This window comes from Pteropus vampyrus, unplaced genomic scaffold (genome assembly GCF_000151845.1).
Source record: "Pteropus vampyrus isolate Shadow unplaced genomic scaffold, Pvam_2.0 Scaffold232, whole genome shotgun sequence".
In the NCBI taxonomy this organism is placed as follows: Eukaryota; Metazoa; Chordata; class Mammalia; order Chiroptera; family Pteropodidae; genus Pteropus; species Pteropus vampyrus.
In genome coordinates this window covers 18,766-36,545 of record NW_011889013.1, presented here as the reverse complement: position 1 = coordinate 36,545, position 17,780 = coordinate 18,766, and the positions used below count along the sequence as shown (strand labels likewise).

At 43.2% G+C, this 17,780-nt stretch overlaps 1 protein-coding gene across 1 annotated transcript in view; it reads left to right on the top strand.

Moving 5' to 3' along the window:
• Positions 1-15,997: 15,997 nt before the first annotated feature.
• Positions 15,998-17,780, top strand: part of LOC105301243 (thyroglobulin) — a gene marked incomplete at its 3' end in the record, with an annotated part of 20,543 nt that continues 18,760 nt past the window's right edge. The window contains exons 1-2 of the mRNA XM_011373824.1: positions 15,998-16,064; positions 17,067-17,175. Of these exons, the coding sequence (XP_011372126.1) occupies positions 15,998-16,064; positions 17,067-17,175 (176 nt within the window). The remainder of the gene's footprint in view (positions 16,065-17,066; positions 17,176-17,780) is intronic.

Here is a 17,780-nt window from a genome sequence, read left to right as displayed (position 1 = left end):
GAAAGAATTTGTGGCTCTGGATTTTAAACTGTTGGTAGTAGAATACTGGAAAACCTTCATTTCTGAAGATGAATTTTATTTTTTAAAAACTACATGCACACTCAAAACGTTTCGCTTCAATCACAAATGGACACGTTCCTGAAACCAAAGGCAACTAAGTTGCTGTGCTAGCTCTTGCTGGATTTCAAGCCCAGGTCCTCCGGTCTGCAGTGCCCCGTGAGCCGTGTGCGCCCCGTGCTGCGTGCGCGGTCTGCGTGAGTGTGGATGCCTGTTTGAAACAAACACTCGACGTACATATGTACATAACCTACACATATTTATATCTACACATATCTAGTTTTATTACGATAGACTCTAAGAACTGATGGTTAACATGAAATGTTACCTTTTAACAGACTGTTTTTAAAATTAAAAACGTATGTACAGGTTTTGAAACTTTTTTAAAAAGGGGAAAAAAACTGTTAAGAGGAGGCTCTTTGATGACATATAACACTTGAATATTTTATGCCTCATTCTGTTTATCAGTTCTAGCAGTCTGTATAAATGCATTTTAGAACTGATAGACAGTAAACTTGAATTTATCTTTGATAAGAATACATGCCACTGTACATTCAGATTATTTAAATTTGCAAACACACTGTTCTATATGTAAGGTACTGTATGTAAAACTCTTTATTAAAACTATTCCACATATCTTAAAATTTCAGCTTGCCTTTTTGCGGCCTTATATTTTGATGTAAAGATGATTAAGCGAATATGCACAACGGTCATTAGGAATTTTTCTTGCCTTTTGAGATTCTCCAGCTTGACAGATGTGCCAAAGATCAGCCAACGTAGAAAACAGTCCTGTGTTTTCACTTGTGATCCATTAACATTGTCAAAGATCTCACGGAGAAATGGAAAGCTTTAGGAGGGTGATATTATGGGGTGATGCTTACACTTGCTTATTAAAGTGAATAGTGCCTATATTCCATGTGTGGAGTAAATTTGCTAATGTCTCTACTTCAAGATTGATACTGTATCTTTTCATTTGTGTTTTAAAATAATAGCTCTAATCTCTTCCCTATTGTGGCTAAATTCCAGACGTTGAGTTAATATCTTCTTTTCAGAAATGGAGCAGACGGCCTCCTTAATCCAGAAGGAGGGCTGTTGCCACACACAAGGCCCTTCGTACCCAGCAGCTCTCATCTCAATCCCTGTGACCGTGGTTAAATGAATGTGTGTTTGTTTTCATAATATCTGCAAATTAGATCACTTTACTTGTTGGCAGCCAGCAAACTGGAGGTTCCATTAATAGTTAGATTGCTAAACTTTTTGTTCTGTTTCTGTGTATATGAATTGGAAGTCGGAATTTTTAAATTTACATTTTTAAAGTAAATCCGTGTCAAATTATTTGTACATGTTCATTTAATACAGAATGTATCATCGAGTGAAGCCTTTTAGCAACTAGTGGGCTTAGAGTTCTTTATTTAAGAGAGCGAATTGGTTTTTGAGAAGTCTTGTGCAAGGCTTCAGATGAGGTGATTTTCTTTCCACTTAGTCTTATGTAAAAACGATAAGTATGTATATTTAAATAAAAGCAGTAAACTAGAAGAGGGTGTTTCTTGAAAAGGTAACTCCTCGTTGCTACCCAGACAGACTAGAACGAGCATCAGTCGGGAGGGACCAGACTCAGTCTGTTACTGATGAATGTACTTTGTCCTTCCTCATACTGGTGCGTGGTCCTAACGACCAGTTCTTTTCAAACTGAGGGGTTATGCCCTCTTTTAGGGAAGTTGATTATTCTCGTAATTTCAGGTAAAGCCCTTTTTCCTAAGGCTCATTTCCACTGACATATCTCCTCTCTGATGTTCACGTGCCACGCGTTAAAAAGCACCTCATTTCCCCTCCAGCCGCCAGGATCCCGTGGCAGCTTCCCTCTCTCCACTAATAACATGACCCTACGAGCCCCGGCCCCAAACTTGCAGGCTCCCCCCAGGTTGATGTCACTGGTAGGTGTGCCGGTTCCGCAGAGCGAATGGCGTGTGCTTCCTGATTCTCCCTCTCACCGGTAGTCCGCCCTTCTTCATCAAAATCATGTCCTGGAGGTATTACTACCGGCCTCTGAAATTTCAACTTCGTCTTCACTCTAATTCACAGTGGTCACTTCCAGCCTAGCGGATCACTCTCAGTCAGGGCCTGCTCTGTGCCAGGGAATGCTCAGGCACCCACGGTGCCTAATTTGGTTCTTTTGTAAGACAGGGCAGACGGGAAGGTCTTTTGGGATGAGAAGACTGAGGATTAGACATCCGGAAACTGACCCTGGATAAGACTTAAGTGGCGGGTTCAGGATGCAAACCCTGTACGATGCGCCCTCGCAGTCTTTTCTGAAGCAGGTGGATTTCAGCTTCCTTGTCATTTCAGCTTTCTGCTCAAAACCTCTGTTGACTTCCTGTTTAGAATCCGGTCTGTGTAATCTGTACCTTTTTCATTGTGCCCAGCTCTCAGATTCCCGTAAATATAGCCTTACTGTTGGGTAGACGACTGTTTCCTTCTCTTGCCTTCACATAATTTCCATCTTTTGGAAAATTCTCTGTTGTGTCTCTACAAACCCAGACAAGTCTTCAAGCTTCAACTTCTCCTTCTAAGAGAAGCAATCCATTATCGAGGCCTCTTAGAACATCTTGCATTGTGCCGGGCTGCGGATGAACTACATCCGTGAATGATGGTTTATGTCGTAGCACAGGCTTGAACTTCGCCATCCTCTGCTCAAGTTCTCACTCTGACGATTTCTAGCAATGATCTCTCTGAGCTTTGATTTCCTTATCTATTTCCTTATCTAACTTAGAACCTTGAGAAGTGAAGCAAATAAAGTGTCTAGAAGTGATTAAATTATGAAGTTGAAAATCGTATGTAGTAGACGATAGATTGTCATCTGTGTGCTAGCCCTTAAGTTTTGTGGCTACGTATGGAATTAAGATCAAAGTCTGTAGGCTAATGGAAATATAAAAGCCATAGTTTTCAACGAGACAGGTAATATCAAGTAGTACAAGGACCCAAAGAGGCAAAAGAAGAAAGATAATTAGACTTGTAGGTGGAGTGATTTGGGGGAAATAGATTAGGTATGTTAAAGTGGTCTTTGAATGACGTCTATACGGGAGTTTTGACAAATTATACTTTCCTCCTGGTATGTGTTGTCTTTGGGTACCCCTGCAAGTAGAGCTGGAGACGAGACTTAATGTACTTAGTTTACTTCCTAGCGCATCCAAGGAGGTTGGAGAGAGGGGAATTCGGGGGGCGGAAAAAGCCAATATATGCACAGTTGAGGACACTGCTATGGGCAATAGGACTTTGGATTCTGCCATTTGAAATTATAAATTTAAACAATGGCAAAGGGTGTGATTTTCAATTTGTAAATGTTGGCATATTAAAAATCAACCTATCATTTAAAAATATATGCAATAGAATGAATATACTTTTGCTATTTAACATCTATTTTAAAAATACACAACCAAGATTTTTCTTGATATTTGGAAATTTTACTTATTTTTATATATATTTTTTTTTGCCTTTTTATTTTACGTCCCGATAAAATGTTATCTTACAGGTCTTTGTCATTCTCTCATATTTTTGCCCACAAAAAATAGTAAATTGTAATTTCAAAATATATTAATAGGCTTCATAATAGAATATATGAAGGGAATATATGGAGGGAACACGAATACCATAGAATAGAAAACAAAAAATCCATAATTATTGAAGATTTCAACCCTCCTTTAGCACTAATAGAACAAGTACAGAAAACCAGGATATAGAGGACTTGAAAAAAATGAACCCTCAAATCGACCAAATGAACGTTTGTAGAACATTCCACTCATCAACATAAGAATACAAATGTTCTAGTCAAGTGCACATGGAACACTTAAAAAGTGGACTGTAACACTAGGCTATAAAACAGGTCTCAATGAATTTAATTGAAATCTTGTATGCTCTGATGACAATGTAAAGTTAGAAAGATCTGGAAAAACCCAAATAGTTTGGAAAATATTCTTGTAAATAACACGAATCAAAGAAAAAATTCAAGTAAAATTAGAAAATACTTATACTTGAAAATCAAAATATGCTAAAATGCACGGGAGAATTTATAGCATTAAATGTTTATATTAAAAAGAAAGGCACAAAACCACTGAGCTAAGATTAAAAAGCTAGAGAAAACAATTTAAAACCAAAACAAGTAGAAAAGGGAGGAAATGTGCTGTAATCAGTGAACTATTAAACAGAATAGGGAAGCATCAATATAACCCAAAAGCTAATTCTTTGAACAGAACAATAAAATTAGGTAAGACATCAAAAATTAGAATGGAAAATGGAGCATAACTATATCCCACAGACAATTTTCAAAAGGAATATTATGAAAAACTATTCGAATAAATTTGCCAGCTTACCTGAAATGAAACAGTTCTTTAAAAATGCACGTTAACTAAAACAACTCGAAAAAATTAAATTGAATTTGCAATTTAAAACATTCCCTCAAAACTTCGGGCTTCAATGTGAATTCTGTCAAATGTTTAAGGAAAATTATGAAGTTGAAAATCGTATGTAGTAGATTTTCTCACTTGTACACAAACCTTGGCAGAAAATTGAGACGAGAGAAACACTCACTTTTGTGAGACCAACTTTGACCTCATGGCCAGCACCAGGAGAAGATAACATCAGGAAAAAAAAGTATAAACCAACATCTATCCCTCTCGATTATAGACGCAAAATGCTCAGCGAAAATACTAGCATTGCAAATGCAATAATACACAGTAAGAACAGTGTATCAAGATCAAGTTGGGTATCCCACAGGAATGCAAAGTTAGTTTAATATGCAAAAATCAATGTAATAATATATAAAAATTGTGAATAAAGAAAAAGCATTGCACAAATTGCAGCATCCATTCATAAGTAAAAACTAATGAATAGACAGGAATTTTCATAACCGTAAAGGTCATCTGCCAAGAAAATCTTTAACATCATAATGGTAAATGAGCATTTTCCTTCCCAAGGTAAAGAACAAAGCCAGAGCGTTCACTAATGTTAGTTATAAATGCTATCCAACACTGATGTGGAGGTCCTGCTATTCAATATGGCCCCGAGCAATAAAGGAAGGAAGCATCTGCAGGTGACGTGTGTACATGAGAAAGTCGAATCCACCAAAAATGCTACTGAACTAATATTTCTGTACATAAGCCATGAGCTACTGGAAATTGGGGTTTAAAAAATAGCATTTCAATAGAATTAAAAATTCTATTTTAGTGGAATAAAATAGAATTAAGTATATGGATACTTAGGGATGACTTTAGAAAAGTATACTCAGTACTTTTACACAGAAAACTACAAAACGATGTTTAGAATAAATGAGTAGAAACACACCAAGAGCATAGATTGGAAGACAATACTGTTGAAATGTCAGTTCTCCCAAAACTGACCTGTAGAGATAATGCAATCCCAATGAAAATCCCAGCAGACTTTTTCAAATAGACCTAGAATAGCCTAAACAATTTTGAAAAAGAAGAACAAAGTTGAAGGACATACAATTTCTGACTTGGGTGCTTACCATCAAGCTGCAGTAATCAATACAGTATAGAAATGGCATAAAAATAGAGATATATTTTAATGATACAGAATCCAGAATCCAGAAGTAGACCTAAAAAATTATAAATTTTTTATTGTGGCTTTACAGTAAGGTTTTGAATCAGGTAGTGTGATTCCTCTCATGTTCTTGCCAAGTCTAGGTTTTTGGCATTTTCATAAAATTTTTAAGATTGTCAACTTCTTTTAAAAATCTGCTGGCGTTTTGACAAGAATACACCAAATCTAATGATCAGTTGCTAACTTAACACTACTGAGTCTTGATCCGAGAGCATGGTATGTTTCTCTAGTTGTTTATGATTTCTGTATTTTTTTTCTCTCAGCAATGTTTTGTAGTTTTCAGTGTTCAGATTTTGCATTTATTTTATTAAATTTATTTCTAAGTATTCTAAGTGATGTAAATGAAACTGTCTTCTCAATTTTGCTTTCCGATCTTTAATTACTAGAATACAAATAAAATTGATTTTTAAAATCTTATATCCTATAACATTATTAAATTCATTTATTAGTCCTTGAATTTTTATATATTCCCTGATATTTTCTATGTACAGTATCCTATTTTCAATGAATAAAGACAGCTTTACTTATTCCTTACTGATATGTATGCCTTTTATTACTTTTCCTTGCATTATTGCACAGGCAAGAATATCCAGTACACTATGGATAGAAGTGATGAGAGTGGACACCTTGCCTTGTTTCCCAAGGAGAGGGCATTTTAAGGCTTTCGCCTTTAAAGATGTTATCTATAAGTTTTTAGTACATGCCTTTTATTAGATCGAGAAAGTTACCTTCCATGAGTTTTTTGAGAGTTTTTATTATAAATAGGTTTGGGATTTTGTCAAATGATTTTTTTAGTTTCTATTGAGACGGTCCTATAAATTTTGAATTTTTTCTTTTAATATTACATTAATTCTTTTAGAGATTAAACTAACCTTGCATTCCCAGAATAAGCCCTACTTGGTTATAATGTATAATCCATTTTATGTATTGCTGAACTCGATTTGCTAATACATTGCAAAGATTTTTGTGTCTGTATTCATAAAGGATATTGTTCTATAGTTTACTTTTGATATTTTTGTCTGGTTTTGATATCAAGGTAATATTGGCTTCATTAAATGAATTGGGGGAGTGTTTCCTTCTCCATTTTCTGGAATACTTTATATGGACTTAGTATTATTTATTCTTTCTATTTTGCTTATTCTTCAGAATTCACCAGTGAAGCCATTTGGTATTAGCCTTTTCATTGTGGAAAGATTTTTAATTACTTATTCAATTTCCTTAATCAGTATAGTTCCATTCAGTTCTTTGATTTCAGAATTTCAATATTTAGATTTTGAGCTTCTTTTTGAAGTTTGTATCTTTCTAGGAATTTGTTCGTTTTGTTAAATTGCCTAACAAATTGTGTTTTTTATAATTGTCCCTTATAATTCTTTTAATTTCTATATGGTCTATAGTGATGTCACCTCTTTCATTCTGGATTTTTCTATTAGTATCTCTTCCTTTTCTCCTCTATTCCCCCCACTCCACATCAGTCACATAGAGGATTTTCGATTTTGTTCGCCTTTTCCAGAAACAAACTATTGCTTTATTTTTTTTGGGGGGGGGGGCGCGTTGTTTTATGTTTCTTTTATTCTTTCTTCCTTCTACTTATTTTGGATAAGTCTTTCCTTTAGCTTCTTAAGATAGGAGATATTATTGATCTTAGAACTTTTTTTTTAATATGAGCATTTAAAGTTGTAAATTTTTCTCTAAGCACTGATTTAACTGCATATCATATATTTTGATATGTTTGTTTTCATTCAGCTCAAAGTATTTTCTAATTCCAATTTTCTAATTGTGATTTTTTAATTGACTGTGGATTATTTCAAAGCGCTTAATTTCCAAATACGTGGGGACTTCCCACATTTCATTTTGTTACTGACTTCTAATTTTATTTCACTATAGTTAGAGAACATCTTTGTATGACTTCAGTCTTTCCTCGTTTATTAAGTCTTGTTTTAAGGCATAGCATATCCACGTATACTTGAAAAGAATGTGTATTTTATTTTTGTTGGGCGGAGTGTGCCATAATTGTCAGATCAAATTGGTTAAGACTTTTTCTGATGTCTCTTACCCTTACTGATTTTTTTCTCTAGTTTGATATCAATAATTGAGAAAGAGATATTGAAACCTCCAGCTAAAACTATTGAATTGTCTGTTTCTCTTTACAATTCAGTCAGTTTTTACATTATGTCTTTTGGGCCCATGTGTGTGTAGTGTAGTGTGTGTATGTGTGTGTATTTATAGTTTTTTATATTCCTAGTAACCCTTTTATCATTATGAAACATTCCTTTACCTCTAGCAATACTCCTTGTCTTAAAATCTGTTTTCTGATATTGATATATCCAAGATAGGTGAAAACATACATCTACATAGAGACTTGTACACAAATGTTTACATCAGTGTTATTCATAATGGTCAAAAAGTAGAAAGAACCCAAATGTCCATCAACTGATGAATGGATAAATAAAATGTTGTATATCTATATGATTCGGCAATAAAAAGAAATGAAGTATTGATACATGGTACAACATACATGAACCTTGAAAGCAATGTGCTAAATGAAAGCCGATAATCACAAAAGACCACATATTATATGATTCTATTTACATGAAATGTCCAGAATAAGAAAATCTATAGAGACAGAAAGTAGATTAGCGGTTGCTTAGGACTAGGAGCTTGGTGAAATTTGGGGATGATGACCAACAGATGGGGGGTTTCTTTTTTGGGTATTAAAAGGTTCCAAAATAAAGTGTGGTCCATGGACAATTACATGAATATACTAAAGTCATTGAATTGTACACTAAATAGGTGAATTTTAAGGTATGTGAATTATATCTCAATAATGATATTTAAAGAAAAAACAGCAAACTTACACATATCATGGTCATGTTGTTGCACATTGCAGGAGACTAAGGAGACCTTACAGGTAAATGAAATGTAAGTTCCTGGGTTGGATCCTGGAACAGGAAAAAAAAAAAGGATATTAGTCGAAAAACTGGTAAAATTTTATCAAGGTCTGTAGTGTAGTTAATAGCATTGTACTGATGACAGTTTCTCAGTTTTGATAATTCCAATATGGTTACGTAAGATGTAAACATCAGGTGAAATTGATTAAAGAGTAATGGGCAACTCTGTGCTTCTATTTCAACGTTTGGATAAGCCGAAAAATATTTCAAAATAAAAAATGAAAGAAAAAACTAGGACACGAAGAATGAAATATAATGTAAACTGTGAACTTTAGCTAATAATAATGTATAAACGTTGGTTCATCCATTGTAACAAATGTGCCACATTAACTCAAGATGTTAATAACAGGGAAGCCGAGTGTGGAAAAAAGGGTATATGGGAACTTTCTGTATTATGTGCTCAATTTTTCTGTAAATCTCAAATCACAAAGTCTATTAATTAAAAAACTAAAGAAAAAGCAACGTGAGAGGATAATTATAATATGCTTTTCTTTTTTTTTTTAATCTGAGAAAGAAAAGAATTCAGTAAAATTATTACAAACCCACAGGCAATTCAAAGTTCCATCCTTGAAACAGTCTCGAGTCAGGCTCCCCCAGAAGATCAAAGAGGAAATGCAGCCTTTGGAAAAGGGTGCTTCCTTGTCACAGTCAGCACAGGAGTTGGAAGATTGAAAACAAGCTTTAAAAGGAGAGCGATGCTTAGGGGGTTATCTGAGATCTTAGAAGGCAGACTGGCCACGTTTCAAACAGAAAATGGGGCTCCGAAGGCCAGGGTAGGCTGACCCGAGTGGGAAATGGGGTTACAGGGGAGATACAGTCGCTTTGAAAAGAGACACTAGAGAGGCCAGAAACATCTTAATTGTGACCATCTCGGAGCTGACTTGAGAAGATGGGACCACGCTGCACGCCAAGATCTTGGCTCTCTGTTGTTGGATTCCTCCAGAGAGAGACAGAGCTCGGGTCAGGGGACTATGGAGAAGCTCCACCGTGAAGCCGTGGATAGAGCTGATAGAGTGAGGGGGACCGACCGTCCCTTGAATGGACTTCTGTATGGGATGCTAAAAGAGGCTCTAGACTCTTAGGAGAAGATTGGACCAGGAAGACCAGCCTAGAACACTCCGAGATCTCTCAGTGAGTGTCAAGGTGAGGCAGGCACCTTCATACAAAGGTGGAGATACAGATATTACTTATGCTCTGAAGGAACATGCCTGAGACACATGGAATGGTGACGCTAAAGTAAGGCACACAGAGATCTATTGAAAGGAAGCCAGGCAAAACAAGATAGCATCCATGTCTGGTTTCTTGATCAGATGGTGGAATGCCTTGACTGTGACAGTTGAGGAAGTGGCAGCAGACAAGATAGGTTTGAATAAGTGATGCTTTTGGCAGTCCCAGAGTTTGCTGATTTTATCTCTTCCAATCTGAGAGACCCAAAAGGAAAAAAAAAAAAAAAATCTAGAGGCAAATGTTTAAAAATATATTATTTTTTTCCATAAGGAGAAAAGAAGAAAGGCTCAAATCTAGCAAACAAAACCAGCTCATTGTGAATCGGGGAAGAAAAGAGTGACCTAAAAAGCTGTTAGAACTATTAAAAAATAGCCAGAGCCTTGCTGAAAGCCAGAGCGGAACCACAGCGGAAAATAAGACGTCAGCATCGTAGTTCTCAACTGCGGAAAATGACGTAGCAAAGCAGATACCACCCAAGATGTGAGATCGTCAAAAATGCAGATGTGCGGTGCGTCAGGAGCACGGGCGGTTGGTTTCCCCATTCCCCTGCAGCCACGGCCGTCCAAAGCCTCAGGGAGCTGATTGACTCAAGAGTCATTCAATGAGGATGATTCTCGGGCTGAAAGAAATTTTGGAGATGAGGAGGAAACATTTTCAAAGTTAAGGTTTCAGAAGGCTGCAAAATTCTGGGACCAGCATCCAGGACAGTAGCCACGGTGGGATGGGATTATGCATGGCTGCCAGCTGAGCTAGCGACTGAGGTTTCGCCAGATACATCCATCTTCGGTGTGGCACACTGGGCTCAAAGAGGAACCAGAAATTAAGAGGTTTGAAATATATATTGAAGGGAAAGACATGTATCTTAAATAAGACTGCCACCTTTGGAACATTCACTCATTTTTGCAAGAAAAATATTGAGTGTTTATTGTATTCCAGGCACTGTATGATGCATCTTTATTAATTTACTTAGTCATCACATCACCCTATAAGTTTGGGCAGGAATAACATCACATTTTTATAGATGAGGAAATTGGGGCTCGGAGAGATTAAGCAGTTTGTTTAAGGTTGCACAGCTGACACTTATACTGGGCTCTCCTGGAGATGGGGGTAGGACTGCTTTGATGGCAGGTTGTTCTCTCTCCCGAGTTAGCCATTCTGCTTTTAACGCTTACAAGCAGTATGTGGGGAGGGGAAATGTTGGACACTGTTCGAAGGAGAATACGTGTCTCATTTTCAGTCCATGGGAAGGGATTTTTCCCTAAGGGGCTTGGCCTCTAGTCCCAGCCCTTACTTTTCCAGGGCTGTCGTGGTGACCGGTTGGTGGGCACCTTTCCCTTTTGTCTAATGTAAACATTGTGCTATGACTCTCCCTCTCGGCCCTGCTTTAGCTGCGCCCCAGCACATTCTGATACGTTGTGTAGACGTGTTTATTTAGTTCAATATTTTTAAATTTCTCTTGTGACTTATTCGACCTATGGGATGTTTACAAGTGTGTTGTTTAGTTGCCAAATGTTTGGACATTTTCCTGTTGTTTTTCTGGGACTGATTTCTAGTTCGATTCCATTGTGGTCAGGAAACAGACTCTCTACGTAGCAATTCTTTTACATTTGTTGAGGTTTGTTTTATGGCCCGAGATACGGTCTTTCTGAGTATGTATGCAATGAGCGCTTGAGAAGAACTTGTGTTCTGCTCTTGTGTGGAGTCTTCTATTAATGTCGATTGCATTCTGTTATTGATTGTGTGGTTGCCTTTTTCTGTATCCGTGCTGATTTTCTGTCTACTTGTTCAGGTCGGGTCATTTTTATTGCTTTGTCTTTGAAGTTCATGGGTTTTTCCTCTGTTTCTTTCACGCGGCTATTTTTTGTTCATCTACTATTTTTTTAAATTGGGTTATTTGATGTTTTCTGTAGTTTCCACGTGGTTCTTCTTTGCGTCTTCTGTTTCTTTGATGAAACTATTTCTTTACCGAAACTTTCTGTTTCTTTAAATTTATTTCAGCGTGTTCATTATGGCTCATTGAAGCATTTTTACGATGACTGCTTTAAAATCTTTGTCAGATAATTGTCACATTTGTATCATGTTGGTGTTGGCATCTGTCTTTTCTCATTCAAGTTGATGCTCTCCTTGTTCTTGGTAAGATGAGTGATTTTTGGTCAAAATCTGGACAGTTTGGGTGTTACGTTAAGACATTCGAGGTCTCATTTCAACTTTCTGTTCCAGTGGAAGCCTTCCGACATCACTGTGGCGGGGAAGAGGGATGCCACCTCACTGTCACCAGGCGAGGATGGGAATCCAGGTTCTCGGTCCCCCTCCGCTGACACCTGGCAGGGATGTGCACCTCGTTAATGCTGGCTGGGGTGGGAGTTTAGGCTCCTTACTAGGTCTGTGCTGGCTGGGAGAGGGGGTCAGGGTGCCTTATTGTTGCTCCCATGTGGCCTCCACTGACTCCACAGGGAGATGGCTTTGCTGCCGGATGGTGGCGAGGGTCCTCTCCTGATACCGCCCCATGGGAAAGGAAGAGCAGCACCTTATTGCCACTGGGTGGGCTTGAAAGGTCGGGCTCCCCACATGGGCTCCCCTGACCCCACAGAGATGGGGGCTCCTGACTGCTCATCCAGGGTGAAAGTCCTGGCCCCTCGTGCGGCCTTATGTGTCAGCACCCTGGCACGGGACTTGGGGTTCCTCCTTATAGCTTGGCAAGGGTACAATTCTAGGCTCCCCGGTTTGCTTTTGCCAGCAGGTGTGGGGGCGGAGCCACAGTTAGTTTCCGTGATGTTTGCTGGACTAGGGCATGTACTGTCTAAAAGATTTCTGCCTTGCCAGGCCGCCCAAGAGACTCTTCTTGGGGCTTTTTGGGGGTCTGAGCTTATCGGAATCTGTAAGTTGCTGCTTCTCCATCACCTAGTCGGAGATAAACGAGGCAAAATGAACTCTGAGGAACATATTCCCATCTCGCTTTTTGCCGTCTGGCTGTCTTCTGTCCACCTCTCTGTGTTGTCTTCTGTTTATTTTATATACAACACCCAGGGTTTTGAGCTGCGGTTAGCAGGAGAAATAGGGAAAAACATGTCTTCCACCATTTGGGGAGCAGGAGTCAAGTACCAGGAATTTCCACGATTCCTCTGGCCACCCGGGAGAAGGAGAGATGTGGCTTTGGGTCGCTGGCACGTGGGAGATGGGGAGTAGCCATCTGCAGCCGCGGCGTGGCCGGGTGAGGGGAGAGATGCCCGGTGAGTGATTCTCTGTGGTGGGTGGCAGCTGATGCTTGTTTTGGAGCAGTTTCCTCCTCTGTATTCCAACTGCTCTCCCTGCCCCCCGTTCTTCAGCAGACGCTTATATACAGCACGCTGGTATCAGAGAGGAAACAGGTCACGATTGTGTCTGGGGCCGAGGAGGGCGGGAGGAGCGCGGGGCTAACGATGAAGAGCCCGCCAGAAAGGTGGAGGCCTGAGCCAGGAGCGGGTTGGTGACGACTAGGCCAGGGCATTGCCACCGAGAGTTACCGTGGAAGCTGGCATGTCCCCCAGCTCAGCGGCGATGAGGTGCGTGTGGCCACAAGGAGCTGAGTCACGATGAGAAAGAGCTTCCATGGTGAGGCGGCCGTGCCCTGGTGTGGCGCAAGGCTCTCCGCTTTGCTGCTCGGGTGGAGAGAAGCACCTCTCCTTCTGGGTGCTCTTGTGCTGGTTCTGAAGGAAGCCTGGCGGTTCCGGCCCACGGAGCTCTCGCTCACAGACTGAGCATCGCCCCTTCTCCAGGTGGGGTCCGACGTGGAGTCGGCTCATGGTCTGCGCCTCCTCTCCCTCCTGGCGTTCTGCATTCCAGGGAGATGAAGGCAGGGTCCCCAGAGCACCGCGCGCAGCGTTTGGCCCTAAGTCCAGCATCCCCACTGTCCCAACCCAGTGGAGCGGAGCTGTGCTGGCACCGGCCGGGAGGCGCCGATTCTGCCCTGTGCTACCCAGGGCCCAGGCCAGCGAGGGTGACTCAGCACACCGGTGACCTGTGCAAGCTCTGCGCATGCCCTGCGGGGCAGCGAGAAGCTCAGTGAGTGCGGTTTGTGGTGAACCTCTAACGCTGTCCAACATTTTCTAAAACTCATCTGCTTCGGAAAGGGAGAAATGACAGGGGCCGCACAAGGCTACGCTTATCGCATCATTATAGTGAAGCGATGCCACTGGCATCTCCATAGCATGGGGTGTAACTCGGCCCGTGTCATGGGGGCGACAGGGAGCAGGTGTGGAGAGTTCTGTGTCTCCTTGTCCAGTAAATGCCAATACATCTCAAATCATCTTGGCCTGAAACCTAAGTCTCATTTAGTTACGCCCCTTACTCCCCACCGCTGAGTGGTCTCCAAGACCTGCCTGTGTCTCCTCCTGAACATCTGAGGATTGGGTCTCCACCCCCTGCCCCTGCAGCTGGAGAAGCAGCCTGGCGAGGGCCAGGGTTGGAGGCTGGAGGCCGGGTAGCAGGCTGTGCTGGTCGGCTAGTCTGGAGCTGGGGCCTGAAGGAGGCAGGAGAGGTGAGGAGGTAGAAGAGGGCCGGTGCCCAGGGACGGGGGCGGGGTGGGGCTAGGGCTCGCTGGTAGGATTCGGAAGCCGATGAGAGCTGAGGGCAGAGGTTTAGGATGGCACTCGGGTTTGCTGTCAGAGAGACAGCAGTAGCGTGTTAAGGTGCAGCGTTAGGGAGTTTGTTCTGGGACGTGCTGAATTTGAAGTGTCTGTGGAGCACCCGGGCAGAGTGGGCCTGAAACTAGACAGAGCTGAGGCTGAGGCTGAGGCTGGTGCTGGTGCTGGCGCTGGCGACGTTGGAGCCACAGGCGGGTGTGAGTCTCCAGGAAGGGTGTACAGAGCAGGATTTCTCACCCATTTTTAATCCCACATCCTGTCAGTTGAAATAACGATTGAGTTACAAACTATACTTTCTATAGTTTGTATCACAAACACAATAAAAAGCGATAGTAGCCGACGCTGGGTACTCACATGCAAACGCTGTTTTAAGCGCTTTACTGATGTTAACTCGTGCAATATCCATAGCGACCCTGCTGCGTAGTGCAGTCCACTGTGCCACGGTTATGTCTCCTCCTTCCTCTCCAGAGAAGAGGTGCTCCAGCTCCCAGCCTGTCCTCCTGCCCTCCCCTCTCCCTCGGTCGATGTCCCTCCAGATCCTCGCTCGCCCTTCCTTTCTAGGACCTCAGCGAGGTCCTCCCTGCTCACCTACCACCCTTCCCAATCTGTCACTAGCCCATCGCCCTGCTGGGCAGTTCTTCTGTGTACCTGTCATTCCCTGGCCCGATGCCATTCGAACATGGGAAAATCAAGAGTAACAGCTGCTAGCATTTCTTGGGCACATACTCATCCATATCTCGTTTATTCCCTTATGGCCACCCTATCAAGGAGGTACACGTTCTTTTTCTCCTGTTATTTCTGTTTTCTAGAGGAAGAGGCCGGGGCTCAGGGGCACGAGGTGATTTTGCCATGCCATGCAGAGACAAGAGTGGTGGAAGGAAGTGGGCTTTGCGCGAGAAAATACACCGGTGTTCAGGCTTTGTGTGGGAGACACAGTTCCTGCTCCCTTTAGGTCGGCGATGTCTGACGTCCTGCACAGAGGGAAAGGGGAAGATAAATATGGACACGAACGTGCGTGTGTATTTGGCGTCCCTCGCTAAAATACTTACATTCTGCATTAACGACTTCTGTTTTCACTCCGCCATACCCTCGTTGCCTAGCGTGCTGTCTGCTACCTTTGGGCTCTAAGATGAGAGTATGGGTAGAAGGAAGGAGGGAAGGGAGGGAGGGAAGAAGCGAGGGAGGGAGAGAGGGCTTGCTGTTCTCCCAGGGCCCTGATCCCGTTGCCCACAGCCACTGTGGCTTTGGCTTTCCCGTGTGAAGATGAAGTTTGAAGCCACCCCACCCACGCCTGCCCCCGCGTATCCTCAGCAAGATTTTCATCCCCTGCTGGAAACATGAGTGTCCTCAGAGGGAGCAGGCACAGGTGAGGACCCTTTGTGACCAGCAGAGCAAACAGGGCAGGTGCCGCTTCACTGAGTGCCTGCAGGTGGGGGAGAGGGCCCAGCGGCCCTATAAAGGCTCCCCAGCCAGAGCCTGGGGCAGGCAGCGGCTTCTCCCCCTGTACCCCTGGAGGAGCCCGGAACAATGGCCCTGGCCCTGTGGGCACTCAGCCTGCTGGGCTCCGCCAGCTTGGTGGCCGCCAACATCTTCGGTGAGTTCCCAGCACGAAGCCAAGGAGCATGGGGTGGAGAGGGAGCGCCCAGGCCAGCTCTAGGCAGCCAGGCTCTGCCCCTGGGTCTTCCAACATGTGTGACCTCATTTAATCCCTGCGACGTCCCCAGGTCGGTTATTTGCTCTTTCCTTTACAGGCGAAGAGACAGAGGTTCTGAGAGGTGGGCGGAATTGTCTGAGGTCCCAGAGCCAGTGGTTGGTGGAGAGAAGATAGGAAAACAGATCTTCCTAATTTAATTCTAATTCCCCTCAACCCGCCCCGTTAGCAAATTTTCGACACCGACATTCTTTATTCTCTTAGCTATTTCGAGGCCTAGGCTACCCACGTGCCGTGTTCGTGTGGTCAGCAGCTAGTCATAAAACAGATCTACCTGCGCAGGGACATAGACCTCGGTTCTGGCCGCGGCTCAGCCACTTTCCTGTGGGACCCTGATCAGTCTGAGCTTCAGCTTCCTTGTTGGAAAAGGAAGCAGAGACACTTACCTTCCGATGCGGTTGTGGTTTCTGAGTAAACTGCATGTTACACGCGTTCTCAATGGAAAATAAGACAAGCGGGATTTACTCGTTCGTTCGTCCCCGGCTCTGTGCCAGGAAGCTGCTCCGTCTGCAGGGGTGGCCGGGGGAATTCCGAACACCTCCTCGGTGGGGTTCTCACCCAACCAGGGCCTGGGGGAACGAGCAGCCGCAGCTTTACTGTGAATCCTTTTGCCAGCTGTGTGACCTTGAGCGAGTTACTTTCGCTTGTCCCGGTCTTCATGCCACATGGGCAAAACGGAGATACGGCCCCCGCCCCACAGGAGCATTGAGGGTTAAATGAGCTAATGTCATTCTTGGGAAAGTGTGAGTAGCCACAGAATTGCAAGCTGGAGCTTGACGGTTGGTGACGATGATAGAAATACAACCCAGAAGAGCATCTGTGCCCGTCTTTGTCCCTGGAACCCAGTCCACGCCCCTCTCTGATGAGCCGCTTCCCTTTCTGTAGAATACCAGGTGGATGCCCAACCTCTTCGGCCCTGCGAGCTGCAGAGGGAAAAGGCCTTTCTGAAGCAGGCAGACTACGTCCCCCAGTGTGCAGAAGATGGCAGCTTCCAGTAAGGCTCACGCCAGCCCGGCTCATTCGCGCCCTGTGCCCCGCCCACCCCTGCCCTGCCCTGCGCTGTCCTCCATGCACTGAGATGTGGCCGCTGTCATTTGGAGGGCGCCTGCCCACCTCGCGGTTCTCCAGGCTGAGCCACGCTGGGGGATCTGACCCGGAGCGCCCAATCCCTGCTTCTGCCCAGCTCGGACCAAGGATGTCCCTTCTCTTCCTGCCAAAGCTTTTACTATAACTGCTTTAATCAAAGGGTGCGGGGGATCGGATAATTTGTGCTTTGCGCCCCCACCCCACCCCCATCTTCTCGAAACATCAGAGGTGGAGGGAGCAGAAGCTGGCTGGGCTTTCAGGTCAGTGGCTGCCGGGTCCAGCTGTGGCCTGTGTCCTACCGTCCCCCCAGTGGGCTCCTCTCTCGAAGGGGTGTTTCAGCTGCCTCATCATGAGCTAAGGACCAGGACACTCCCCGTGTAGGGTGGAGTGAGAATCTAAACAACTCCCCGCACAGAAAACACAAGAATCCTTCGTATGTGATGTAGTTTAACTTCCCGTCAGGTTGAACTAGGGCCACCCGCTCTGTAGCAGGGGTCCCCAACCCCTGGGCCG